The sequence below is a fragment of the Passer domesticus genome, chromosome 6, assembly GCF_036417665.1.
Source record: "Passer domesticus isolate bPasDom1 chromosome 6, bPasDom1.hap1, whole genome shotgun sequence".
Classification (NCBI taxonomy): Eukaryota; Metazoa; Chordata; class Aves; order Passeriformes; family Passeridae; genus Passer; species Passer domesticus.
Genome location: NC_087479.1, coordinates 53,889,369 through 53,915,950, shown reverse-complemented (window position 1 = coordinate 53,915,950; position 26,582 = coordinate 53,889,369). Strand labels below are relative to the sequence as shown.

Sequence of the window (26,582 nt, the reverse complement as noted above, 5' to 3'; positions counted from 1 at the left end):
GAAGGCGGGAACAACACGGATGCAGGATGACACCACAAATTTCAGCTCTTCCACCACTGAGTCGTGTCCCAGTATTCCCATATTTAAGGCCAAATTCTCCCAGCACATCCCACACCAGGATTTAGCTCTGAGAAACATCCTGGGGCACACAGGGATTGATTTTTGGGATGCAACAGTTCCGTGATCACTTTGCCAGAGCCCGGGGGTTTCCCCACTGTGCACTCACAGCTGGGAGAATCCTCTTGGCCACATTTTGGTGGGTTTGGGATGCACCCCTCCAAACTGGGAATCCTGGGGGCTCTGCACCTCTTCCCTCTGTCCTTTCTCCCCACAGTCCCCACAGAAACGACAGAACCTCCCAGTACTCCGGCTGGGAACACCTCAGTGACACCGGGTGAGTGCGGGAGGGTGAGGGACATCCTTGCACCAACTTTTTTGGGATTCTGGGACAACGCCAGCTCACCCTTCCCGGTGCACCTCCCAGGTCCCAGAGCGCTCCGGCTGGTGGGCGGCCGGAGCCGCTGCGAGGGCCGGGTGGAGCTGGAGCAGGAGGGGACGTGGGGGACGGTGTGTGACGACGGCTGGGACATTCCCGACGCCGACGTCGTGTGCCGCCAACTGCAGTGCGGCCACGCCGTGAGAGCCCACGGCAACGCCGCCTTCGGCCGCGGGCACGGCCCCATCCTCCGGGATGAGGTGGGATGCCAGGGACACGAGCGGGACCTCTGGGAATGTCCGGCCGCGCTGGAGCACGACTGCAGCCACAAGGAGGACGCTGGCGTGGTTTGCTCAGGTGGGTTTGGAACATTCCAGAGCGGGGGATGTGGATGGCGCGCCCTCATGGCTGCGCTCTTCCAGCAGAGCACCAGGAGTGGCGGCTCTCCGGAGGCCGGGATGGCTGTGCCGGCAGGGTGGAGGTGTTCTTCCGCGGCACTTGGAGCACGGTGTGTAACAGCACCTGGTACGAGGCGGAGGCCACGGTGCTGTGCCGGACGCTGGGATGCGGGGATGTGCTCCAGCGGCCCTCCTTCAGACACACACTTCCCGGGAAGATGACATACATGTGTGACAACCTGCAGCCCTCGCTGGCAGAGTGCCTCTGGATCTTCAATAAATCCGCTCCCTGTTACCAATCCGGGGCTGCCGGGGTCATCTGCAACGGTACCACATCCTGCTGACGGGATTTGAGGCACGGCCTGGGTGCTGCTCTCTCCCAAGCGTCCCATTTCTGTTCCCGCCCTTTCCAGGCTCCCAGGGTTTGGAGGTGCCAACACCCACGGCGGCTGAGGTGACACCCAGGAATGTCACTGTCCTGCACGGTGAGTGTCCGAGCCCTCAGCCGTTCCCTGGGATCAGGGTAAAATTCCCAGCAGGAAAGATTCATGTGGGATGAGCTGTGTCTGTTCCCTGTCCCAGCCGAGGAGGGGACCCCGACCTTGGGGACACCGCCAGTGGACAGTCCCCTCTTTGTCCTGTGCCTGGTGCTGGCCGCGCTGCTCCTGCTCTCCGTGCTGGCCTTTTCCACTGCCCTGCTGAGGCTGAGGAAGAGGAGCGGTAAGGAACTCTGGATCCAGACATGGAACTGGGACACGATCCTCACTTTTTGGGCTCAGCTCAGCCATGGAGTGGGTGCATCCCCTTGTCCCCACAGCCATGTCCTCCTTGGGAATACCCATGCCAGTCCTGGTGACCCACAGCTCCCAGCGCCCCAGCGCTCCCTCCAGGATCCCCAACGACTACAGGAAGACTCCCACCAGCCTTCCTAAAGAATCAGGTGGGTCTGGCAGGTCCCCCCAGGGGCTGTGGGGCCAGAGGTGCCAGCTGGTGACAGATGCCACATCCCCTTGTCACCCCCCAGACTGTCTGGTCACAGCCATTTCCAAGGATTCTGATTCCGACTCGGAATATTATGAGTTCAGCAGCAAGCCTCCTGTCGCCCTGTCCACCTTCTACAGTGAGCATCCCACTTCCTCTGGGATCCCTGACGCCCTGTCCCGGGATCCCTGTCACCCAGGATGTTCCCACCCCTCTCCCCTTCCCACAGACTCCCTGCGCCGGCATTCCAGGGAGGATTTTCTTCCTCTGAGACCCAGCCAGGACAGGATGGAGCCATTCCCTGAGGACGGTATGACACAAGGTGGGGTCTCTCCCATGGATAGAATGGTGGCCACCCCCTCTTCCAGTATCTTTGTTCCCACATTTGATGTCCTTGTCCTAACAGAGTCAGCCAGGCCAGGCCCCCCACTCCGCAGCTCCTCCAGCTCATCCTCAACCTCATCCACGGAGCCCTACTGGAATGGCAGCATTCCCCCCCCTGCCCAGGGCCCCCAGGGGCACCCGGCAGCCACCGGCCATGGCTGCGGCACAGGTGGGAAGTGTGGGAGCAGGGATGGGAGCAGGGATAGAGGGACCCCAAGGATGGGAAGATGGATGGGTTCCACCTCAGGGAGGAAATGGGGGGACGCCATGGAGTGGGAGCAGGGCTGGAAAGTGCCAGCCAGTGACTCTGCTCCTCCCAGCTCCCCCAGTTCCCCCGGCAGCGCCCGCCCCAGTGCCCTCCCAGCCCTGGGTACCTGCAGCTCCGGCAGATCCCGATCCCGACGGCAGCTCCAGCACCTCCTCGGGGGAGTGGTACGAGAACGTGCAGGAGACGGAGCCCCCCGGAGACCCCTCCTCACACCCAGGTGAGGATCCTGCGCTGGAGGTGGGGTACACAGGGAGTTCCAGGAATTCCCAAATCCTCCTGATGGGCTCTGTCTTTGCAGGCTGGTCAGATCCGTCCTGTCCCTCGGGGGAACACGGGGAGGATCCCGACTTTTCCGAGGGCAGCGACTACGACGACATCCAGGACTCTGCCTACTGAGCCTGTCCCACCACTCCAGAGGCCAAATCTCCTGGAATTCTCGGCTATCTCCTCCAGAATTCTCCAGCCATCTCCTCTGTGCTGCCATTAAAAGCTTTTCCCACCGTGTCCCTTGTCCATAGGGGTGTCACCAGCCCTGCAGTGAGACTGGGCCACCAAGTGCTCCCACTTGTCCACTGACACAAAGATGGCCAAACATCCCAGCCCCAGCCCACAGCAGCAGGGAAGGGGTGGCAGGGCCCTGATCCAGCTCCACAGCGCCAGGGGTGGAAATTAAACTGCAGGAAGGGTGGACTTGGAAGTCCCACATGTCCCCCCCAGAGCTTGCCTACACCCTTCTGGGACAGTCCCCATCCCGGGAACATGCTGTCCATAAATCCTGTCCAGGAAGTCTCCAGGGATGCTGGAAGGGAAGCCATTGATGTGCCACCCCAAACCCACTGGGTGGTGCCCTGTGAGGGTGGGATGGAACCCCCAAACCCTTCAGCACCTCCCAGTCCATCCATATCCCAGAAGGAAGCTGGAGCCAAGCACCATCCCAGCTTTGGGATTTGGGGGTGCTCCCAAAAGCTGGGAAGGGGCACAGCACCCACCCACCACCCCGGGATTGGGACCCTGCTGCCCATCCCAAGCCGGCTGCTCCCGCCCGGCCCCGCGTCGGATCTCTGTCTCCCCGGGGAGCAGAGACAGGTCGGGGTTCAGCTGCACCCCAAGTGGAAAATGTGCCCCCCCCCCCCACATCCTCCAGCTGTTTGCTGAGCGAGAGGCCCCGCACAAAGGAGCCGCAACAACGGAGGAAATCCCAAAATAGCAGCAAAACCCCGACAAAGGGCACGGGGCGAGGCGCGGGCCGAGAGCGCAGCGGGCACGGGGGGTGCCCCAGCCCCAGCCCCAGCCCCTCTCCTGGCTCCGGGGGGCTGGGATCACTGGGATTGTGGCATGGACAGGCCTGGAGGGATGGATGAATTGCGGGCAGGTCCTGATGCCCTGGAGGGGTCACAGAATCCAGGGGGTGTGGATGTACTGGGATCCCCATGTGCAGCGTCCTGAGGGTGCTGATTCCTGCGAGGGCACCAGTTCCCTGGGGATAACAAAGCCCTGGAAGGTACCAAAGCCCTGGGGGGCACCAATTCCCTGGGGATACCAACAGCCTGGGGGCACCAGTTCCCTGGGGATAACACTGCCCTTGGAGCGTGACAACCCAGCCCGGGCGTCACCTCCATCCCCACACAGCCATATCAGTGCCAACCGTTCCTCCGAGCTGCTCCCGCCCCGAAAATCCCCCTTTTCCTCATCATTATGATCCCAGCAGCGTGCCGACAGCCGACAAGCCCCTTCCCGCTCGCTCCAAAGGCAGCTCCTGCTTTTTAAAAGGCTCCTCACGGCAGGCAGCGTTGTCAGCACTTCCCAGCGCCCCCCAGACTCCCCCCGGGAAGGGATTCCAATCATCCCGAGCTGCCACGGCACGCTCAGGATGCTGAGCTGACTCGCAGCGCCCGAGGCAAGGCAGACGCTCAATGCAAAGCCAAATCCTGTCCTTGGGATCTCATGGCCTCCAGAGGCAGTCGCTGCTCTGAGGGAAGGGCTGGACCCCAGGCACCCCATAGCCATGGGGGTCACACACCTTTGGATAACGGATCTTTCCTGGAGGCACAGTGTCCTGGGATGTTTGAGGGGAATCCCAAATTTCAGGTTGATTTTGGGGGATTGTGGCTTGCGGACCCTCCATCGACTCCTGTGGGAGCAGGTCTGGGAATTGCACCCCTTTTCCAGGGAATTTTCAAAGCCAAAGTGGGTGGGGGGCAGCTCCAGGACCCCAGTGTGGGATATTCCAACAGGGCCTGCTCCCACCAGGATCAGCAGAACCGCTGGGATAACTGGGATGGGATCAAGTGATGGCTACAGGGAGCACCCAGATGCTGAGATCCTGCTCCAGGGCTGGGCACTGGAGCATCCACGGATGCTGGAGCAGGATGGGATGGGAAGTTCCATCCATTTCTCCTTCCAGCAGGAATACCACAGGGTCAATGGAAAACAGCTGCCTCATTAGCATGCCTGACCTGGATTCAGAGCATTTAATTAGGGCACAATCAATTAACGCCTCTGCCCTGCCCGGGCCCAGCACTGCTGGTGCCCCACGTGCTCTTGCAGGGCTGTAGGGTGTCCCTGGAATGCCAGAACCTGGGATGTGCCTGGATCCCATCCAATTCCTGGGCTAATCACAGAGTTTTAGGGGATGCCAGGATGGGCATCAACTCCTCTGCAACCCTGGGGGGCTCGGGGACCCCCAGATCTCCCTCGGCACTGGATATATTCACTACCTCCCTTTCCCAGAGCCGCGGAGACCCTGGGATTTGGTGGGGCCTGAACCCCACATGTTTCTCACCCCTTTCCTCTCATGCTTGGCGGGACCCAGGGAGGCAACAGAGTCTTCAAACGGGCCCAGAGGTGACGTCAAAAAACCACAGAGGGAGGAAAAACAGCCGGTTCCTGTCCGGGCCCCCTCCCTCGCCTGCTCGGGGCCGGGCAGCGGAGGCGGCGGAGCCCCCGGAGCCTCCCGTGCCCCCATGGCACCAGCGGAGCCCATGGCAACCCGGCTGCCCATCCTGTGCCTCCTGCTGGGAATGTGGGGTGAGTACCGGGCACCCTGGCCTTGGTGTGCCCCTCGGATCCCGTGGCAGAGCCCCGCCGGTTTTCCCGCTCCAGGTGGGATCCGCACCTCGAGTGAGCCACGGTTTGGGGCTTGGGGTGGGAAGCACCCTGGTGACCCCCCAAATCCCCACCCACCTCACTCTGGGGGTCCCCAGGGTCCCAGGTTGAGCCAGTGGTGCTGAGGGCAGCCAGGTATCCCCACATCCTCATTCCCTGGCAGCTCCCGCCCTGCCCTCCATCTTCATGGCATCATTCCCGAACATTCCACCCAGGAGCAGGGCTAATTAGCAGTAATTTGCAGGGCCCTCGTCTTTTCTCTGCCCTAAAAATCCCCCAGCAGACAGATGAGGAGTCAGCAAATCGCCTTTCTCCCCCAAAAATCCCAGTTTCCCCACAAAACCCCCCTTTTCCTCAAAATAACCATCAACGGGCCGAGCAGCGGAGCCGCTGTCCCAAACCCGGGGTCTGCAGGGCGGGATGCGGGATTGACACCCCATTTCCGCTCTTTCTCACAGCCATCCCTGACCATGGAGGAGCCACCTGGATCCCTGGAGGTGAGAATTTGGGGAGCAGCCCTTTGGGAATGCCCCCACAGCTCCGTGAGCACGGCGGGTGCTGGAGTTGCATCATCCGGAAGCGGCATCGCGGGGTCCCAGCTCAAGCCCCCACATTCCCTCGACCCCTCCACGCTCCCATTCCCTCCCGCTGTTCTCCAAGACCCCCACCAAGGGGCCTTGGGAATCATTCCCAGGGTGAAAACCCACTGGGAAGGGAAGGAAAGCCCCTAATGATGGTGTTTTCCCGGTGTTTTCCCACAGAATCCAGCCTGAGACTCAGCAGAGGCGGCTGCCGCTGCACTGGGATACTGGAGGTGAACTGGGAACACCAGTGGAGACCGATCTGCTGGGAGAGCGTGAGCATGGGAGACCTGGGTTGGATCTGCCAGCAGCTGGAGTGCGGCCCCCCGACCTCTGAGCCCTTGGAGCTCATCATTCCCGGTGGGAGAGGGCCACAGAGTCAGCCCAGGAGGTGCAGCAACCCACTGGGATGCCAGTGGGAGCTGGAAAACTGCACAGAGCATGTCATCGTTGCCTGTAAAGGTGAGCCTGGACCCCCAGCCCGGCCACCTCAATCCCTAGGGATCATCCATGCCCACGTGGTTCCTCTCTTCTCATTCCAGAGCCAGTGAAAACCACTCCCAAGCCCCCACCAACACCCCCGGCCACCACCCCAGAGCCCACGGGTAAGCACCTCATCCCAGGGAATCTGTAGCCTCAAATTTGGGAACTTCCCGCTAAACAATGGAAAAATTGCCATCCCAATCCATAACGCTTCCTCTTGCATCACCAATCCCTGTCCAGGACCCCCCAGGCTGCGGCTGGTGGACGGGAATTTCAGCTGCTCTGGCTTCCTGGAGCTGCACAAGCAGGGGCTGTGGGGGGCTGTGGCGAGCATCCCGGACACCTGGACACATCTGGTCACCCTCATCTGCCAGGAGCTGCGCTGTGGCACTGCCGGGAGCAGCCACGGCAAGCCGGATCCCGGGATCCACCTGCCGGTGCGGTGGGAGGCAGTGGATTCCTGCGGGAGCCATTCCCTGCTGGACTGCTTCAACAGGAGCAGCCCCCGGGGCAAAGCGCCCGCCTTCATCACCTGCTCAGGTGAGAATGGTCCTGAGGATCCCTGATTTCCTGCTCCGGTGGGAGACCCCGGGGGGATTTTGGGGCCCAGAACAGAGAGCCAGCCCCATCCCAGCCGGCCCCATGGGCCCCATCCACCCACTCCCGCTCTTCCTCTCCGGGGTGCGAAGGCAAAACAGGAAATCTCAGTTCCCGGCAGCGCCGAGCACGGCAGCTCCGAGCCGGGGAGGGAGAGCGGCCATGGCAGCATCCCAAATTCCAGCTGGAGCTGGGAACACTGGCTCTGGGCATCCTGCTGTGGGCAGCTCCCTGAGCACCTTCCCCGCCTTGGGCATATCCATGCTCCATCATCTCCCTGCCTCGGGCATGTCCCTGGATATCTTCCGTGCCACAGGCATATCCCTTCTTTTCCATGACCCTCTTCCCTGCCACAGGCACGTCCCTGCCAGAGCATCTTTCCCTTGCCATGAGCATCTCCCAGCCACAGGCCTCTCCCTGTCATTTTCCATGAGTGTTTCCCTGGAAATCAGCTCGGTGCCAGCTCCATGGCACAGACAGCCAAGCCAAGAAGCTCGGAGCAGGCTCCTTGTGGGTCCTGCCATCTGCCCCAGCTTGGAATCCCGTGGGATTTAGGGGTTTAATGGGCTGTGGCAGCTGGCAGAGCTGGCTTCCATGCTGCATTTCCCATGGGAAGAGTTCAAAGCCACTCCATGCCTGGCTCTGGTTTGGTTCAGTCCCTGTGGCATGAGGGAGCTGCCGGGAGCATCCCTGTGCCAGGAGCTGGCGCTGGGAGAAGGATGAGCATGTGCCAGTGGTATCCCTGTGGATATCATCCCTGTCTGCCTGTGGGTCCGACTCCTCTCTCCCTGTGGTTCTGGCTCTTCTTCCCACAGGTCTGACCCATCTCCGTGGATCTGACTCCCTTCTCCTTGTGGCTCTGACCCCACTCCGTGGCTCTGACCCCCATGGGTCTGATCCCCCTGTACCCATCCTCTCCTCGTGGATTTCACCCCTCCCCGTGGCTCTGACCCTCCCTGTGGATCCCACCCCTCTCCCCACGGATGTGCTCCTCTCTCCCGCAGATTCCCAGCCGCGGGCCCTGCGGAGGCTGGCGGCCGGCCCCACTCCGTGTGAAGGGGACATCCAGGTGTTCCATGCGGGGCGGTGGTGGGATCTGTGCGAGTCCGGAGCAGCGCAGCGAGACAAGCGTGGCCGGCAGATCTGCCGGGAGCTGGGCTGCGGGAATCTCACTTCCAGCATGGAAATCCGGGAGCCTCCCTCGACGGGAGTCACCTGTGAGCTCGAACCCCTGCACCTCTGCCAGCCCAAACTTGGGAATGCCCGGAGCTGCTCCCGGACCAGAGTTGTGTGTAAGCCACGAGATCCGTGCTGGGAGCTGGAATTGCCACACCTATGGAACGGGGAGGGATGGGGGGACCAAATCCACGTGGGATTTGGGTTCCTGGCGGGGTAATGGATATTCACATCTCCAGCTGGACACATCCAGTGACACCCGTGCTCTTTCCAGGCCAGGACTCAAAGCCACTTCCCACTGGAACACCTGCTGGAACCGTCGTGAGCATCTGCCTGGCCCTGCTGCTTTTCCTCATCCTTTCCCTGATCTGTGGCCCTCCTGCCTATCGGAAGCTGATGAAGAGAAGTAGGGGACAACCTCGGGATCTTCATCCTTCTTTTCTTCCTTCCTTCATCCCCACGTGCCGGCTCAGGGCTGGCAGCTCCATGGATGCTTCCCTAAACTCCTTGGGGGGGGATTTGGCTGCTCAGCCTGACAGATCCCCCTGCCCCATTATCCCCAGACCTGCCCCATTGTCCCCAAGCCTGTCCCACATGGAGTGTGGGAGCGGGAAGAGGGATTAAGCTCCAAGCAGAAACAAAAGAGCAGGTGGAGGATCCCGGGGGGGATTATTGGGAAGGGGGGCAGTATTTGGGATGACATATGGGGCTGGCAGGGGGGAAGCAGCTGGAGGAAGGATCAGGAAGATCCTTGGAAACACAGTTCTCCCTCTCTCTCAGTCTCCAAGAAGAAGCAGCGCCAGTGGATCGGCCCCACAGGACTCAACCAGACAGGTGAGGAGCAGCTTGTTGGGGAGCTGGGAATGGGATTTGGAGTTCCTGGGGATGGATCTGGGGTCTGGGTGGGCTGTTCCCCCCGGATCCTGGCACAAGGGCCCTGGATCTCACTTCCTTTTGGAATATAACTGATCCAGGAGAGGCGGGCCTGGAGCAGGGACCAATTTTACTCAGCCCCTTCCTGGGTGGCTTTGTTCCCTCCAAGCTGCTGTTCCAACCCCCAAATCCCAATCCCGCTGTCTTCTCCAGTGTCTTTCCACCGCTCCAGCACCGCTCCGAGGCCTCGGGGACAGGGAGGGGACAACGACTACGCTCAGGCCCCCAAAAAGAGCTCCCAGCTCTCCGCTTACCCAGGTAAGTGCTGGAAGTGGCTCCTTCCCGTTCCTTTGCCATGGAAGTGAATCCAACGAGGTGCATCCATGCCCTCCACAGCTCTGGAAGCAGCGTGCCGGCGTTCCAACCCTCCGGATAACTCCTCGGACAGCGACTACGACCTGCACTCTGCCCGCAGGGTGTGATTCCCTGCTTCCCAAAGGAGCTGATGCCACCTCCCACCTCAGCTTTGGGGGCATCCCAGCATTCCAGCACCCTTCCAGGAGCACTTCCCACCTTCCTCTTGGGAGAAAAGGAGGTTTTTGGGGTTTTTTTAAAGCTATTTATAGGAATTTAAGAGGTACGGGGGTGCAAGGAGCCCTTTGGAATAGTGGGATCACCAGCTTCTCCAAACCAGGATAAAGAGTTGGGATGATGGATAAAGGATAGGGATGCAAGGGTGGGAATACTGAGAATGAGTCTGAGATATTTAATAACAAATACTTGTAATAAAATTGGGGTTTTGTACTAATTACTCCTTGTCCTCTTCCTTCCATTATCCCAGTGTGACTCCAAACCCCCAGTCAGGAGGGAAAAGACGGACAGGGAAACACCTTTTCCCTGTTTTTTTGATCCCAGGGATAAATGCTAGGAATGCAGGAATTGAAGCAGGCTTGAAGATGGTTCTGGGAGGGGGTGAAAGATTTCAGTGATGGGATCCAAAGGAAGCAGAATGCCAGGAAGGGATAAAGGGATCAATCCTTATCCGGATGTTCTGTTGCTTCCCAAAGTAACCAGGGCCATGACTCCAGAGTGCAATTAATTCATCCAGTTTTATTACTCTAATTAATCCCAGGGATGGAATTACTTCCATCAGTCCCTCATCCTAGTCCATTAGTAATCGTTCCTTATAAATAACTTAAAGGGATACAGGCAGGATTTGAAGGATAAAGTGCTGAGCAAAGCAAATCCCGTTTCCATCGTTTGTCATTCCCTCCGTTTCCAAGTGTTTCCTGAGAAGGGAGATGTGAGGAGCCCGAAAAACCACACGGGAGGTCGGGAATACTGGAGGCTGCCCAGGCCCGGGTGGGAATCACTGACTCCCACTGACAGCCCTGGAATGGTTTGGGTGAAAAGGGATCTTAAGGATCAGCCACTTCCAATCCCTTTCCACTTGCTCCAAACCCTGTCCAACCTGGCCTTGGATATTTCCAGGGATGGAGCTGCCATAACTTCCCTGGGAAATCCATTCTAGGGTCTCACCACCATCACAGGGAAGAATTTCTTCCCAAAATCCCATCTAAACCCACCCTTTGACAGCGTGAAGCCACTCCCCATTATCCCATCACTCCAAGTCTTTGTCCAAGTCCTTGTCCAGTTCTCTTGGAGCCCCTCTAGGCACTGGAAGGTGCTCCAAGGTTTCCCTGGAGGTTTCTCCTCTCTGGATTTCTGCTGGTCTGGCTCTGCCTCTCGCTCCGACCTCCGGAGCCGTGACTTATCCCGTGTAATTCCTTTGCACCGACGGATCCAGGAGCAACACTCTGGAATCCCTCCTCTTCCTCAGTCCCCAGAAAAAGGAGGAATCAGCACAGGATGCTCCCCAGAAGTCCCGGATTAGTATCCAGGCCAGGTAGGACGCTGAGGGTTGGGAGGCGGGGGGTATCCAAAGGGTGGGGGAGGCCCGGGATAGGGAGCCTGCGTTGGGATGGGGAAATTCGGGAGAGGGGGCTGGGTGGGGTACGGACACTGCGGTCTCCCTGCTCCAGGTGGGACGTAGGGAGAGTATCCCGGTCTGGCAGGGGGAGGAGAGGGATGGGGAGCAGGATAGGGCAAGGGCTGTGGTGGGCCCCGGGACGGAGACCAGGAAAAGCCTCCCGAGGTGGATTTGGGATACCCTGGAGCAGAGTCAGCAGCGGAAGCCGCCGGATATCCGGGAGCTGGAGCAAGCGGGTAGGGAAAGGCGGACTGGGAGCTGGGCTGGGAGGAGGCCACGTGTCCCACGGCGACCGGAGAGCCCGGGAAAGGGGCGGGAGGCAGCGCTCCGTGGGCAGCGGGGCCGGGCGGGAGGGCCGGAGCCGGGCTGTAGGGCAGAGGGAAGGCCGGAGATCCCGGTGGGAAGGGCTTTGGTGGATCCGTGGGAACATGAGGAGGAGGAGGAAGAGGAGGCTGAGAGTCCCTGGTGCGCTCCTGGGATCCCTCCGACTTCCTCACGATCTCCTGCAGCTTTTCCACTCGGACCCGGCGCAGGTGGGACAACTTCCTCATCCCGGAAAACTGCTCCAGGAACGTCTCCAGGGGCACCTCCCCCTCCAGGAATTTCTCAGCCATTTTCTGGAAGAAAGGAACAGCCTCGGGCTCATTCCTGCATCCCCCTGCTCCTCCTCTTCCCTAAAATCCTGATTTAGGTCTCTCCCAGCCGCATCCCAAGGAGCGACACCCACACACAAACAAGGATGGATGCAGTTCTTTGGAGAAAACCCAGCAGGCTCCAAAGATAATCCACGATTTTAGGGACTGGGTTTAACTGCAAGGCTTTGAGGATGAATCACTGGAATTTCCAAGGGATTTAAGGCCTAAGCTCACCTCAGATTCCTCCTCAATCTTCTGGCTTTCCACCTGGAGGAGATCCAGCAAAGTCTGAGGCTGCAGCGCTGCTGAGAATTTCTCTGGGAAAAACAAAGGGGGAAAGAGAAACCAAAGTCACCATCACAGAGCAGAAACCAGGGAAAAGCCAGCAGAGAGCCCCCAGGAAAGGGCTTGGGAGCTGCTGATGGAAAGAGGGAAACCCAAGAGGAATAACATCGGGCTGCTGGGGAAAAAAGAGGGATATCAGCTTCCCAGGAAGCAGAATCCTTCCTGGGCGAAGACTCCAGTGCTCACCCAGCTTTTCCTTCTGCTCCCTGCACCTCCCAGCCAGCTCCTGCAGCTCCTGGTACTTCTTGGAGAGGTCGCTGCGTCCCGTCTCCAGCGGCGCCTGGAATTTCAGGTTCTGCTCGGCCAAGCTCCGGTTGGCAGCCAGGGCCATCTCCCTCTCCAGCTGCAGCTCCTGAACCTGTGGAGGGAGTTTGGGATGGTGAGCACGGGAAGGGGACGGGGACACCCCGGAGCCACCTCCTGGCACGAACCTCCTGGGATTCCAAAGCCAGGCGCTCGATCTCCTGGGAATCCTCCTGCAGCTCCCGGAGCTCCTCCACCGTCCGGCTCCTCAGCGTGTCCATCCTCCCAGACCCCTGGCACGTGGAAAAAGAGGCAAATCAACTCCCAAATCCAGCTGGGAATAGGCTTCCAGCTGAAATCCAGGGTGGTTAAAGCCTTTAGAGCAGCTCTGCTGGGATCTGTCAGCTGAGAGGGAGCAACGCAATTCCCACTAACTCCTGCTTGGGAAAAACCTTTTCCCCCTTTCCCAAGCCTGTTTGGGTGGGATTCTGCATATCCCAGGGTGTTCTGTCAAGGAAAAATCCACCCACAGCCCCAGCTTGCAAATTCCAGCTGGATGTCTCCGTCCCATTCCAGAACCCACCTCATTCCAGTCTCCATCCCATCCCACCCAGGAAACTGGGATCTGAGCACAGGGCTGGGAAGGACCTCAGGGATCACCCACTTCCACCTTCCCGCCACGGAATTCAGCGAAACAAAAAGATCAGGGGAAGCGATGGCCTTCCTGCACCATATCCATGATTTATCCCAAGCATTCCCGGCTGTCTGGTACGTTCAGCAAGTATCCCGTGTGTGGTGTAAATTCCAAGAGGGGGGATGGAATAACGCGGGAATGTCCCAAAACCCAAGGAAACACAACACACCTGCGCTGTCCTATTCACTCCAAGCTCCTCCAGCTCTCATCCAGGTGGAACATCCCAAGGATATTACACCGGGAATGCCGCAAGAGCCACGCCGAGGCTCAGGCTTGCCCAACCCACGATCCAGACAAACCTGTCCGAGGGAAAAAATGGGAATTCAATCCCGCGCTGCAGGCGTGGGGCTGAAATCACCCGATTTGGGTCTTTCAGGGGGGTAGCAGCGAACTTCCATGGAGTTTAAGAGGGAGAAGCGGGAAGGGTGGGAGCGGGAAAGCTCGGGGTGGGGTCCGGGAAGCATCCACAGGCGCTCAGGAAGGCGGACGCAAAGGGCTGCCCACTTGCGGGGCTGCAGCGAACGCCGTGGCGGGAGCAGCGGCGTTATCCCCGCTATCCCGCCGTTATTCCCGTTATTCCCGTTCCCGGCCCTCCCCCGGACTCACCGAAGCGCCACCGCGACCCTCCGCCCGCCGCCGCTTCCGGCTTCCGGTACAAACCGGAAGTGGGCGGGGCCACCTCGGGCGGGGCGGGAGGCGCGCGCCCCCCCCCCCCCTCGGGCGTGAGGGGGGCGGTTCCTCCCAGCGCCGCCATGTTGGGGGGGGCGGGAGCACGGATCAATTTAATGGCATTTTTTAATCAATAATCGCTCTTTGGCTACCCGCGGGGCTCTCCCCGAGCTGTAGCTGCTCTAGGAATTATATCCTTCGTGTTTCCGGGCTGCAGGGGGCTCCGAGAGGGGTTTTGGAAAGGGCGTGGAGCGATAGGGAAAGGGGGCAAGGCTTCGCCTGGAGTTAAGTTGGATATCGGGAATGCGTCCTTCCCTGTGAGGCTGCCACAGCGACATGCCCAGGGAAGCTGCACTTGCTCCATACCTGGAAGCGTCCGAGGCCAGGTTGGAAGTGGTTTAGGAAGCACATAGAGACCTCGGCAATATCCCAAAACTTCATAAGATGTCGGGCTCTTCCAGCTGGATGAAAGCAGATTCCTCTGGAATACCTGCTCGGCTCCTCCTCGCGTGACACAGGAATGTTCCTGAGGCAGCTCAGTCCCATCGCCCTCTCCACAAACCCAGCTTTTCCAAAACATGCTTGGAAAATGCTCCACGTTCCCAAAACCCAAGCGAGGACGAGGCAGGGGAAGAGCTCCATGATTTCTGCTCCTTTGGAAGTCTGGGCAAGGTCACGCAGGTGCTGGGGAAGTGCTGGGATCTGGGAAAGGCGCCTCTACCCCATCACCTGAGGGCTGTTGTGTAACAAACGGGAGTCATATGATCCCAAATAATTCTGGATAAATCAAGGACAATTTGTTCCCAGCGTGGCTGATAACCGGGTCAAACCCCCAGTGCCATGGGAAAGAAAAGGGACTTGACTTGCCAAAGGGGAAAAAACAACATTTTCCAGGCTTCTTTTGGAGCAGTTTCCACAGAGCTGGGAAAATGTTTAATTAACATTTTATGTTAAAACATAAGGTTTGAGGAGAGGGGAAAATTGTGTTTGGATTCGTACAGAAGAAATGGAAAAATACCCATTTAAAAGTGTTATCCAGAAATAAACTTGGGATAAGTTTAGGTGGTTTTGGAAGGATATTCCCGTTAGCTGCTTATTAATATCCTTAATTTCCACAAAAGATGGTTCCACTTGTTTTTTCCCCTTGGATGACATCTTAATCCCAGCCAAAATCGCCCACAGCAGGTAGGAGAAGGTGACCTGAGCACCCCGAGGTCCTGTTCTGCAAAATTCCATTCCCACAAGGATCAGCCAACATCCCTGGGCTTCCTTGATAAGTTAATTAAATATTTTGAATCCAATATGGGAAATTTGACACCTCAGGAGCGTCAGATTTCCCTCCTTTCATCTGACAGCTCCGATAAAGCACCCGTGTGATAAAAGCCTTTAGGGAAGGGACAAGAAAAACTGGGAACAGGGCCTGGAAAAGTTGACTTCATGAATCCATTTCCAATGAAAGCTCTGTCTCCATAAGGGGAATTTTTTTGGTGGCTGCAGAGATAAAATTAAGGAAGTTTTGTCAGAAGGAGTTTTGATGTCCCAAAAGCCTGAAAATCCCTGTTTGATCCAGAGGGTGATTCCCATGGAAGTCAAATTCATCCCAAGGGGTGTTTGCACGTCAAAACGACATTTAAAAAATCTGAATTTTCCCGGTAAAAGCCTAAATTCTGGGAGAATTTTATTGCCTGGGAATCCTCACCCAGCCCCTGCTGCATCAGCCAGGAGGGAAAGCATCCAGATCCATTTTTCCAGCTGGGGGTTTTTGGGATCTCTGCATGCTGTGGTGCCCTCTGGTGCCAAGGAGAGCTCTGGCAGGGAGGCCACCTGCTCCCATCCACAGAGCTCCCAGCACCCGGATGGATTATTCCGAGATCCAGCATCTCATGCCCTCCATTTCCCCACCAAGGTTTGGAAAATTCAGGATTTCTCTCCCAGGAAACCGTTTCACGCCCTAAAAGGGGTTATTTTTCCATCCTCACAGATTTTATTCTGGATTTAATTAGTGCTAAATCACAATTCCCATTTTTTTTTCCCCAGTCCTGAATTCCACAGCTTCTTCCTTCTGTGGATATCATCCATCCAAAAATCCATCCCTGTTGGATCCATTGTTCTGCTCTTATGGGATTTAGCAGCAGCACAACGAGCTTGTCCTAGAACTTGCCATAATTGGGCAAATGTGGGTTTTTTCCCATTGAGAAAACAGGAATCCTGATCTCCAAGGATGGCAGTTTTGGTAATTCGATGGATAAATAGCCCTGGGAAAACTTCATATTTTTTGTTTTCTCTACTATTTTGGCCAAAAAAGGAGGAAAACTTGGTAACTCCAAAATTTACAGGAACACATTCCAGGCTGGTTTCTCCAGCCTGGCCTTGGACACTTCCAGGGATGGGGCAGCCACAGCTTCTCTGGGAAATCTATTCCAGGGCCTCACCAGCCTCACAGGCAAGAGGTTCCTCCCAGTATCCTGTTTTCCAGTTTGGAGCCTTCTCCTGTCACTCCATTCCCACTTCCAAAGTCCCTGAAGTGGGGGGAAACTGGGACGAGCTGGGGGAAAGCCAAGCTCTGGATGCCTCTGGATGAAGGTCACAGGAGCGGGATTGGGCAACTTGGCTCCGGTCACGTCACCACGTGCTGGATCCATGGAACGGTCACCTTGTCCTGGAGGAGATCAAAGGCTCCCTGAGGCTGGAGCTGGCGTTCCTCCCTTGGAATCAGCCCCATCCCGGCTCAGAATGATAGAAGAATCTGAGGGTGTGATGCCAGGTTGGACTGGGGGAGTGAAATGAAGAAGAACCTGGGTGGGGAATGTTGGGAGAAAAGGGATGGAGCACCGGATTGTCCCTGAGGGGGAAAAAAAGGAGGATGGGATGTGTTGTAGGGGGCTGGAAAGGAGAAAGCCTTGGCTGATTCCCAGCATGGAAAATCTGGACCTGGCAGCCTGAAAATCCATCATGGAGCCTTGGCAAGAGGAGAAGGACCTGGAGAGACCTTGGAGCCTCTTCCAGCATTTCAAGGAGTTCCAGGAGAGCTGGAGAGGGACTTTGTAAAAGGACCTGAGGTGACAGGACAAGGGGCACCGGCTTCCTAGTAGCAGAGGACAGGTTTAGATGGGATATTGGGAAGAAATTCTTCCTTGTAAGGGTGGTGAATCATTCCTGGGAATGGAATTCCCGGGAAGCTGTGGCTGCCCCATTCCTGGAAGTGTCTGGCTCAAACCCTCCAGCAAGGTACGAGAGGGTTCAGGGTACGAACAGCCCTGCATTCCCACCAGCTCCCACAGAATAACCTGGAGTTCTTCCCGCCCATCCCAACATACCTGTGGCCTGAATCCCCCCAGGAATAGGGGGATCCCCCAGCTTGACATTCCTACCCCCCCTTCCTTAAGGACGTTTTGATAACCATCCCAGGAGCAGTTTGCCTTTCTTATCGGGGCCTCCGGCCAAACACCGGAGCCAGGATATAAGGAGCGGGGCCGGGATCGGAGGCACATTTTCCGTGAGCTCCCACCATGAAGCTGCTCCTGCTCCTCACCCTGGTGGGCCTGGCCCAGGGCTTCCAGACCAGGTGAGCCCCAGGGGGTCCCCAAAACAGGGATGTGGGATGCGGGGTGATCCCAAGGGCACATCCCAGTGATGCATCCCGGTCCCTGTCCACAGGGTGCCCCTGAGGAAGATGAAGTCGCTGCGGCAGAGGCTGCAGGAGCAGGGATTGCTGGAGAGTTACCTGGAGCAGCATCCCTACAACCTGGCTGCCAAGTATTTCCCGGGCATCGCCGTGGAGCCCCTGGAGAACTACATGGATGTGAGGGGCTGGGATTGGGAACTGGGATCAGGGTGCACAGGGGGACACTGGCTCCTTCCCCATGCCATTGGCCTGTTATCCATTCCACTAGTCCCTTCCCCATCCCTGTAACTTATTCCATTAGCCCCTTATCCATTCTCCTTTCCCCATCCCCTTAACCCCTTCCCAATCCCATTCCAACAGGATGAGTACTTTGGCACCATCTCCATTGGGACCCCACCTCAGGAATTCACCGTGGTCTTTGACACCGGTTCCTCCAACCTCTGGGTTCCCTCAGTCTTCTGCTCCAGCCCAGCCTGCAGTAGGTGTCTGGAATGAGTCTGGAATGTGTCCTTTGGGAGTAGTCCTGCATGGCTCTGGCCAGTCTTTCCCAAGGGACAAATCCCAGGCAATCCCTGTCCTTCCCACCCCCACAGGGAACCACAACCGCTTCAATCCCGCGGAATCCTCCACGTTCCTCAGCACCAATGACACCCTGTTCATCGCCTACGGCACGGGAAGCATGACCGGAATCCTGGGATACGACACCGTCGACGTACGGCCAGGCGCTCCAGCCCCCTCATCCCATGGGATCCCTTGGGATCGTGCCCAATCCACACCTGTCTCCTTTCTCCCAGGTTGCTGGCATCAACGTCCGCAACCAGATTTTTGGGCTGGCCGAGACAGAGCCAGGGGATTTCTTCTACTACACCCCCTTTGATGGCATCCTGGGATTGGCATTCCCAAGCATTGCCTCCTCCGGAGCCACCCCTGTCTTCGACAACATGATGATGGAAAACCTCGTGGATAGGCGTCTTTTCTCTGTCTATCTGAGCAGGTAAATCCCAGCCAAAGCTGCTGAGGATTTCTCCCTTTTCCCTCACACTGGCCCCATTTTCCAATGGGAATGGAGGTGTTGGTGGGCTGGGAAAAACCCCAGATGGATCTGCCTTTCCAGGGACAGTGAAGGTGGGAGCTTTGTCCTCTTCGGTGCCATTGATCCCTACTACACCACCAAAGGCATCTCCTGGATCCCACTCTCTGCTGAAACCTACTGGCAGATCGCCATGGAGGGGTATTCCCAGTATTCCCTGCCCTCCAGCCGGTGTTTTGGGGAGTCCAGGCTCACTCTGCATCCCTCTTTCCAGTGTCTCCGTCAGCGGGACTCCGGTGGCCTGCTCCTCGGGATGCCAGGCCATCGTGGATACAGGAACCACTCTGCTGGCTGTTCCTATCCGGGCCTTCCGCACCCTCATGAGGCGCCTTGGTGCCAGCTACAGTGGTGAGGTGAGGTTCAGGATGCTCCCTAGGACATCTGATCCCAGCTGGAATGGCCGCTAACCTGCTGTGTCCTCCCCAGATCAGCTGTGAGGCCATCAGAAACCTTCCCAGCCTCATCTTCCATATCAACGGCAAAGAATTCCCAGTGCCGCCCAGAGCCTATGTGTTAAGGGTGAGCATCCCGCTGGGAATGGGTTTGTGGGGATAGAGGGAGGGATCCAACAGCTGGTGACCACTCCCTTCCATGTGCTTGGAGCAGAGTAACGGGTACTGCACCCTGGGATTGCAAGGCATGGATGTGCCCACGGAGGAGGGCGAGCTCTGGATCCTGGGGGATGTCTTTATCCGGGAGTATTACGTCATCTTCGACAGGGCCAACAACAAGGTGGGGCTGTCCCGGCTGCCCTGAGCTGGGATGGGAATCCCAGGTGTCCCCACCTCGGTGGCTGGCAGGGCTTGTCCCTTTCCTGGCACTCCTGCCACCACCGAGGACAATAAAGGTGTGGAGAAGCGCCCCGTGCCGTGTCTCTCTGAGAAAGGCCAACACATCCCTGGGAATGGGGTGTGTCCCTGGTGCCACCCTCAGCTGCACCCCCCAAGGATGTCCCTGTGCCCCAAGGAGGGGAGCCTGGATGTGGCTCTGCTCATCCCTGAGGAGCTCCCAGCCTGGGGGACCTGGGGCACAACATGTCCCTCCTGTCCCCAAACCCCACTCAGGATGAGGGGGCTGAACACCTCCAGCATTGCCTTCATCATCCTGGAAAGTCACTCATCCCAAAATTCCCAGAGGACAAGCCCCAGGGCTCCACGTGCTGGTGGTGCAGGGATGAGGGGACAGGGAATAAATACCAGAGTGACTTTATTGGTGGCAGGGGGACAGCTGCTCCCTCCCCAGGGCCAGGCCTGCTGGTCCTGCAGACCCCCTTTTCCTCCTTTCCTTCATCCTCCTCCTCCTCCTCACGGCGTTCCAGGCACACCTGGCACCTGGAACCTGGGGCTGTCCGATGGCACCGCAGAGGGATCCTCATCCCTGGGGGATTCCTGAGCCTCAGGGCTGCCCATGGGATCAGGGGGGGCCGTGGCCTCACAGAGGGGGTCAGAGGGCACAGTGGGTGCCAAGGGGTATCCAGAGGGACTTGGAGTGGTCAGAGGGGGCTTCCCAGCACCCCAAATCCCTGGAGAGGGGCCAAGGGGGAGTGTGGTGGGAAGCAGGAGCTGGGCCAGGCGGTAGCGGCGGTGTTGAGGGGTGCCAGGGGGTGAATCTTCAGGGACTGGGGACTGGGATGAGAATGGGGGTGAGGATGGGGACTGGGATGAGGATGAGGATGGGGATGAGGATGAGGACAGGTCACTGCCCTGCAGCAGGAGCCGGCTGTCTGTGGCTGATGGAGGGAGGATTTTGGTCAGCACCCACCTCTTTCCCAGGACCCCCGGTCCGGAGGGGGCACATCCAAGTGCCTGGGAATGGGTCTAGGGATCCCATTACCTGGGCAGGATGGGCAGCAGCCCACGGGCAGTGTGTGGGGCTCAGAGCAGGAGCTGGGGCACGGCCTCTCCTCACAGCTCACCTCTCCAAGCTGGAAAAACAGGGATCAGCCAGCCCAGCCCTTGCTGGGATCGAGTGACACTGGCACAGGCACCATGGACACGGGCATCCCATGGGAATGGGCGGGAGGTCTCACCTGGCAGGTGCAGCGGGTACAGGGCTGTCCCTCGGGAATGAAGCTCTGGCCGTTCTCCACCTTCCTGCCCTGGTAGTTGCAGTCTGCAGGGACCAAGGTCCAGAGGGGGTTTGGGGGGGCTCAGGGAGATTTGGGGCTTGAGGGGGATTTTGGGAACCCGCCCGAGCTCGTACCCTCACAGACGGGGCAGCACCGACCCTCGGGGTGGAAGGGGTAGGAGCACACGATGGCACATTCCAGAGGCGAGCAGGCCACCGAGCCCAGCTGCGAGAGACGGGAGAGACCCCCGAGGGCCGGGCGTTAGGAACCCCGGAGCGCCCCCGGAGCTTTTCCCTGCAACGGAGCCAAAAACCGGGCTTCAGCCCACGGGGCGGGAGCCGCAAATCCTCTGGGAACGCCCGGCCCAGCCCTCACCAGGCAGATGCAGCTCAGGCAGGGATCCAGCGCCGACGGGAAGGTCTCGTTGTTGGAAAAGATCCTCCCCATGTAGGTGCAGCCTGCGGGGAGAGGGGCTCAGGCGGTCCCCGGGCGGCTCAGAATCCCGGAATTCCGGGCGCGCCCTCACCTGCGGAGCAGTCGGGGCAGCACTGCCCGGGAATGCGGATGGGATAAGGACACGTCTCCACACAATCCGTGCGCTGGCAGCTCACGGAGCCGTCTGCCTGCGGGCGGGAACACCCTGACAGACACCTCGGGATTCCCAAACCCGCCGGATTTGGGGGATTTGGGGCCTGACAGGCCACGGGCATCCTGAGGGCGGGAATGGAGCAGGAGCCGTGCGCTGGGGCAGGGATAGGGAAGAGGGAATGAAGCAGAGCAGGTTCTCATTCACCTGGCAGATGCATAACTCACAGGGATCGCCCGGAGACCAGATCTGTCCAACGGGAAACTCCACGCCATTGTCATCCAGGAAGCAACCTGGGTAGGATCCCTGTTCCCAACTGTGCTGTAAAACCTACCCTTCCTGTCCCCAAGGGTTCCCTATATTCCACCCTTCCTGCTCCTAGATATTCCCCATCTCTCACCCTTCTGATCATCAAGTATCCCCACACCCCACCTGTGTCCCCCACATCCCATCCCCAAATGTCCCACTCAAGTGTCCCCCACATCCTCTATCCCAGCTGTTCTTCCCGTGCCATGCCATTCCCATTTCCCCAGCTTTTCCCCCTCATCCCTGTCCCTCCCTGCCCATTCCCAGCTGTGTCACTCATCCCGACTCACCGGCAGGGGCTGGAGGGTCCCGGCAGGTGGAGCAGCACTGCCCGGGACCCAGCTGCCGCTGGTGCTGGGGACAATCCAGCACGGGGCAGGGAGTGAAGGAACATTCCACCTCTCCTCCCTGGGAACACGGGAATGGGTCACCTGCTGTCCCTACACCAGCCCTGAGCGAAGCTGGGATGCCCCCAGCAGGTGCTGGGAAGCACTGGAGTATCCCTGGGAATCCTCATCCCTGGGGACCTCCCAGCTTTGGGGATCCTCATCCCTGGGGACATCCAGGACTCACCTGGCAGACACAGGTGGTGCAGTCGTCCCCATCCAGGCTGAACCGGGCTCCGTGCGCGTATGTGCGTCCCCGGAAATTGCACTTTTCTGGGAAAAGGGGAAGGAGAGGTGCTGGAGAGCCAAGCACGGCTCTTCCCTAGCCCCCAGCCCAGCCCGGGGGTACTCACACCCCAGACTAGGGCTCCTGGGATCACCTGGATTGCAGGAGCAGCAGTCAGCCGGAGAGGGGCTGGGGCAGGATCCTGGGGGACATTCCGGGGAGAGGCAGGAGACATTCCCGGCCTGTGGAGGGGAATGTGGGGCTGGGAAAGAGGACCCTGATTCCCCATGGACGGATGAGGGGAGGGTGTCATCAGCTCCAGAGCATCCCAATCCATGGTTGAGCCAGGATGCAGGATGAGGGTCCCCAGGGATAAGGGTCACCAGTGCTGGGAGGTTCCCAGGGATGAGGGGGGATTCTCCCATCCCAATCCAGCTCACCAAGCAGACGCAGACGGTGCAATTCCCATCGGATGGGGAGAAGACATCGCCCTCAGCCCTGGCCACCCCCTCGTGCAGGCACCCTGCAAGCCATGGGGGTCAGGGGTGTCCCCCTGGGAATTCAAGGGGGGCCATCCTAGGAATTGGGGGGATCAGGGGGTTGGAACTCACCCGTGCAGGTGGGGCAGCAACCCCCAGCCGGAGCGGGAAGCGGGTGGGAGCAGGGAACAGAGCAGCTCACGGTGTCACAGAGGACTCGTCCCCCCTGCCAGGACACGTGGTGGCTCATCCCAGGTCGGGATGGTGCCATGGGAAGGGGTGGGAAGATGGGATGCTCACCTGGCAGGTGCAGCTCTGGCAGCCTGGCTCTGTCCAGCGACTGCCGGGCTCCCGAGAGATTCCCCGGTGCCGACAATGACGGGATGGTGGGATGGAGGTGCTGGGGGCTCCCATGGCACGTGGAGATGGCTCAGGGGACAGGGATGGGGAGGAGGGAGGAAATTGGGTGCCAGGAGCTGCCACAGGGAGGTGGGGAGAGGGGGAGCCCCGCGGGAGCAGGTGGGAGCCAGGAGGGAGCAGGACAAGGGTGGGTGGATGCTGCAGGGATTGCAGGATGGGCGATGGGGCCAGAATAGATTTGGGGTACCCTAGGAAGGAAATCAGGAAGGCAGAGACATCGCTTGGGGCTGGCAGGGAGATGGGAGCATCCCACCCTGCTCCTCCAGCCAGGAGAAGGACACGGATACCTTCACAGGACACCCTGTCTGCGCTGAGCCGGTATCCGGGGCGGCAGGAGCAGCGGAAGCTGCCGGGAATGTTGTGGCAGCTGTGCTGGCAGGAGCGGCGTGTGCCAGGCCGCCGGCACTCGTCTACATCTGCGGGATGAGGGAATGGATGAGGAGGTGCTGCACCCTGGGATGTGGCCCAGGAAAGAGCCTGGAGCACCAGGATGGGCCCTCAGCATGACCCACGCAGGGATGAGGATGAGGTGGCAGCACTGTGGTCATGGGCTGACGGACAGCTCCATCCCTTGGGATTTGTGGCATGATGAGGGAAGAGGTCTGGCACAGTGCCCACAGGCTCATGGCCACCTGCATCCCTTGAGATTCATGGCATGAGAGGGATTAGGGCTAAGCATACATGCAGGAGCTCAGTGACCACCTCCATTGCTTGGGATTCATGGAGAGGGAAGGGGGTGTGGCACAGTGCTCAGGGGCTCAGGGCCACCTCCATCCCCCGGGAGTGATGGGAAGAGCCCCATCCCGGTGCTCACCCACGCAGGAATGCCGATTCCCGTGGAGGTGGTATCCGGGCCGGCAGGAGCAGCGGTAGCTGCCCACGCTGTTCTCGCAGCGGTGCTGGCACGGCGTGGCCTGGCATTCATCCGTGTCTGGGGGTTGGGATGAGGGTCAGGATCCCTCGGGAGCCGCAGCCGCCCCCCCGGGACCCCACGCACCCCGGCAGCTGCGGCGGTCAGCAGAGAGCTCCCGGCCGGCTCCGCACTCGCAGGCGAAGCCGCCCTCCGTGTTCAGGCACGTCCCCTCGCAGGCCGCGCTCTGGCACTCATCGATGTCTAGGGGGACACAGGGAACGGGCAGATTGGGGCTCTGGGCCCCACGGGGATGCCCAGTCCCGTCAGGATACAGCACTCCCACTCACCGGTGCAGCGGACGCCATTGGCCGTCTCGGCCATGGAGAATCCGACGGGACACACGCGGGCGACCTCCTGGCAGCCGCCGTGGTTACAGGACAGGTCACAGCCGTACTCTCCGCAAGTCCCCGGCGGCTCTGGAACACAGACGTGGCACCCACGGGGCACCCATGCCACCCCAGGACCACCCGCTTCCCATCCCACTCCATGGATCCCCCAGGGATGGGGACAGTGTCAGGGAGAGGTGACAAGGAGCCACGGTCACCTCCATCTGCTGGGATTTGTGGCATGGAGAGGGAAGAGGGTTGGGCACGGTGCCCATGGGTTCGTGGCCATCTCCACGCCTTGGGATTCATGGTGTGGAGAGGGAAGGGCACCCGGCATAGCCACTTCTCTCAGTACCTGGGCAGGTGATTCCCTGCTCTCCATCCGGGCACATGCAAAGGTTGGGAGCGATGCAGGAACCACCACCGCAGCCGAAGGAGCAGAGCGCTGTGGGAATGGGAACAGGAGCTCTGGGAATGGGAACAGGACCCCCACGAGCCCCCCAGAGCCCTGTACTCACGCAGGGTGCACTTCCCGCTGCCCGGGGACAGCATCCAGCCAGGACAACATCCGCTGCCGGAGCCTGGGAGGCAGACGTGGGGCCCCACGCGGCGCCTGTGGGACACCAGAGCCTGAGGCCACCCTGTCCTGAGCCCCCTGCATGGAGCAAAGGTCCCAGGAATGTGAGGACAGGAGGACAGCCACAGCGGTCAGGATGTGCCCATGTACCGGGAAGCAGAGCATGGCACGGATCAGAGGAAGGTAGGATGAGGGGGGACAGAGAGGGGACAACCACTTCCCACCCATCCTGAACATCCCAGCACGTGGTGACGGGAGAAGCGCCCCCCGGCCGGACAGGGATACAGGGAGCAAGACAGGGATGAGGGGAGAAGCACAGGGATGCGGGGAGCAGTGTCATGCTCCCCTGGACCCGGGAAGAGAGAGGGAATTGCGGGGTGCCAGCCCCTCCGGCTGGGACCCCTCCGGCCAAGCCCTCCTGCAGCGGGAGGCAGGGACAGCCGGAGCTCGGCAGGCTGCCCATCCCAGGTGTAGCTGGAAAAGGGAGAAGGAAAGGGGGGAATCCAGCTACCTCTCCACGGCAAAGCTGGCCGGCTTCTTCCTCGCGGGATACACCCTGCCCTGGCCGCTGGAGAGGAACAGGGACACACAGGCAGCCTGGAAGAGCAGCTCCACCAACATGACAGGCGGCTCCAGCACGTCCCGGCGCCCGCCTTCCCGCCTGCCTTCCCGCTGGCCCTTGGCCCTGCTCCTCCTCCTCCCGCCGAGCCGGGAACAATGCGGGATTGGAGGGGGGCGAGAGCGGGGGGGGGGGTCGCCAGCGGCACCCACCCACCCCCCCCCAAACCCGCACGGGGGGCCTGGGGTCACCCCAAGGCTGTCCCGTTCAGCTGGGGCGAGTGGTGGCATCCCGGCCATTCCTGCCCTGGCTGCGCGTCGGGGAACGGGGTCCCCCCTAGGTTTGGGAAGCAGCGGGAAAGGCGTCCCCCCTTCTCTCCTTTCCCACATCTGGCAAAGATCCGGCATGGCCTCTCCCCACCCCTCCTCCTCCTTCTCCTGGAGGCGCTGGGCCGCCTTCCCAGCCCTGCACGGGGACCCACGCGGCGGAGAAAGGGGCCAAGTGGAGCCGGGATGGTGGGATGCATCCAGGAGGGAGAGGGATGCTGCGGGACACCCCACTCTGGTGACCCCCACATTCCCCCTGGCCCCGTGTCCCCATCCCAGGGCAGGGAATGAAGCGAAGGTCGGAGGCAGGTAAATGATTGATCCCATGGAGCAAAAGGCGCTGCTGCCTCCAAAATTCTCAGTCCAGCATGGATTTCTCCCCACGAGATTCTGCCCAAGGCTTGGGATCACCCAGCAAGACACAGCCCCCTTCCAAATAAAAACCATGGTGGGGGGGATGTCACGCTGGTTTTTTAGGAACCCAATGCAGCCATGAGAAGCTCCTGTCCTAAGGGAATGTGATCCCAAATCCCTGGGAAGCAGCTCCAGTGGCAGCGGATAAACAGTGATCCAGGCCTAGCCAGCAGCACTTCTATCCCCAAAAAAGCAGGGTGCCAACACTGCATTGGCACCACCACCCCCCGTTTTGGTGGGAAGAAAAAGAGCGCTGCTGGGACCTGGGCTGTGCCGCTCCCTGGGCCTCCCAAAATTTGGGAACAGGCTGCTCCAGGCAGGTAAACAGAGCCCGAGGTAATAAAAGCAGCAGCACAGAGTCCAAGGTCACTCCCTGCTCCCCCAGCTCTCGGAAGAGATGTCCAAATATAGCCTTGTCCCTGT

The 26,582-nt window shown here is 59.6% G+C and overlaps 5 protein-coding genes across 6 annotated transcripts; 3 read left to right on the top strand and 2 right to left on the bottom strand.

Annotated features, from left to right (window-relative positions):
* Positions 1–444: 444 nt before the first annotated feature.
* Positions 445–9,048, top strand: LOC135302327 (uncharacterized; the record flags this gene model as incomplete). The annotated part of the gene is given in 16 exon segments (XM_064422698.1): positions 445–799; positions 802–1,161; positions 1,248–1,319; positions 1,417–1,554; positions 1,652–1,774; positions 1,859–1,954; positions 2,045–2,137; positions 2,222–2,368; positions 2,529–2,709; positions 5,280–5,494; positions 6,031–6,069; positions 6,334–6,615; positions 6,696–6,758; positions 6,877–7,176; positions 8,238–8,525; positions 8,684–9,048. Coding segments are annotated over 16 exon segments (3,102 nt in total), but the record flags the coding sequence as incomplete, so codon positions are not given.
* A 77-nt stretch (positions 9,049–9,125) lies between these two features.
* On the top strand, positions 9,126–10,072 carry CD5 (CD5 molecule; the record flags this gene model as incomplete). The annotated part of the gene is made up of 3 exons (XM_064422697.1): positions 9,126–9,243; positions 9,496–9,600; positions 9,679–10,072. Coding segments are annotated over 3 exons (309 nt in total), but the record flags the coding sequence as incomplete, so codon positions are not given.
* A 300-nt stretch (positions 10,073–10,372) lies between these two features.
* Positions 10,373–14,505, bottom strand: VPS37C (VPS37C subunit of ESCRT-I). Of its 2 annotated transcripts, none has more exons than XM_064425790.1 (6): positions 14,225–14,505; positions 13,359–13,488; positions 12,684–12,788; positions 12,439–12,610; positions 12,142–12,224; positions 10,373–11,889 (listed from the first exon to the last, which is right to left on the bottom strand). In XM_064425790.1, exons 3-6 carry the CDS (start codon positions 12,774–12,776, stop codon positions 11,173–11,175), a joined length of 1,065 nt encoding a protein of 354 aa, XP_064281860.1. In that variant the 5' UTR covers positions 12,777–12,788; positions 13,359–13,488; positions 14,225–14,505; the 3' UTR covers positions 10,373–11,172. The 2 variants fall into 2 exon arrangements, with proteins under 2 accessions (XP_064281860.1, XP_064281859.1); XM_064425789.1 differs by lacking the exon at positions 14,225–14,505 and adding an exon at positions 13,796–13,861.
* A 466-nt stretch (positions 14,506–14,971) lies between these two features.
* On the top strand, positions 14,972–19,434 carry LOC135303695 (pepsin A-like). The gene is made up of 10 exons (XM_064425788.1): positions 14,972–15,043; positions 17,267–17,423; positions 17,516–17,660; positions 17,844–17,961; positions 18,077–18,195; positions 18,278–18,477; positions 18,598–18,714; positions 18,788–18,926; positions 19,000–19,092; positions 19,180–19,434. Exons 2-10 carry the CDS (start codon positions 17,368–17,370, stop codon positions 19,327–19,329), a joined length of 1,137 nt encoding a protein of 378 aa, XP_064281858.1. The 5' UTR covers positions 14,972–15,043; positions 17,267–17,367; the 3' UTR covers positions 19,330–19,434.
* A 120-nt stretch (positions 19,435–19,554) lies between these two features.
* VWCE (von Willebrand factor C and EGF domains) lies at positions 19,555–25,493 on the bottom strand. Its single transcript, XM_064425791.1, has 19 exons — positions 25,372–25,493; positions 24,802–24,896; positions 24,639–24,728; positions 24,245–24,373; positions 24,042–24,158; positions 23,859–23,975; positions 22,925–23,460; positions 22,757–22,850; positions 22,586–22,668; positions 22,300–22,387; positions 22,107–22,192; positions 21,824–21,941; positions 21,435–21,520; positions 21,168–21,264; positions 21,017–21,099; positions 20,776–20,866; positions 20,603–20,685; positions 20,407–20,497; positions 19,555–20,302 (listed from the first exon to the last, which is right to left on the bottom strand). Exons 1-19 carry the CDS (start codon positions 25,479–25,481, stop codon positions 19,878–19,880), a joined length of 2,619 nt encoding a protein of 872 aa, XP_064281861.1. The 5' UTR covers positions 25,482–25,493; the 3' UTR covers positions 19,555–19,877.
* Between the last annotated feature and the right edge of the window lie 1,089 nt (positions 25,494–26,582).

Bases quoted from the DNA above. Each gene is read 5' to 3' on its own strand.
- VPS37C (XM_064425790.1), bottom strand. From the start codon at position 12,776: ATGGACACGCTGAGGAGCCGGACGGTGGAGGAGCTCCGGGAGCTGCAG. The intron at 12,225-12,438 runs GTGAGCACTGGA...TGTTTTTCCCAG, and splicing joins GGAGCAGAAGGAAAAGCTGG to AGAAATTCTCAGCAGCGCTG. The intron at 11,890-12,141 runs GTGAGCTTAGGC...CCTTTCTTCCAG, and splicing joins AGATTGAGGAGGAATCTGAG to AAAATGGCTGAGAAATTCCT.
- LOC135303695 (XM_064425788.1), top strand. From the start codon at position 17,368: ATGAAGCTGCTCCTGCTCCTCACCCTGGTGGGCCTGGCCCAGGGCTTC. The intron at 17,424-17,515 runs GTGAGCCCCAGG...CCCTGTCCACAG, and splicing joins GCCCAGGGCTTCCAGACCAG to GGTGCCCCTGAGGAAGATGA. The intron at 19,093-19,179 runs GTGAGCATCCCG...TGCTTGGAGCAG, and splicing joins CCAGAGCCTATGTGTTAAGG to AGTAACGGGTACTGCACCCT.
- VWCE (XM_064425791.1), bottom strand. From the start codon at position 25,481: ATGTTGGTGGAGCTGCTCTTCCAGGCTGCCTGTGTGTCCCTGTTCCTC. The intron at 23,461-23,858 runs GTGAGCACCGGG...CTCATCCCGCAG, and splicing joins GAATCGGCATTCCTGCGTGG to ATGTAGACGAGTGCCGGCGG. The intron at 20,867-21,016 runs GTGAGGGCTGGG...CGTCTCTCGCAG, and splicing joins GCCTGAGCTGCATCTGCCTG to CTGGGCTCGGTGGCCTGCTC.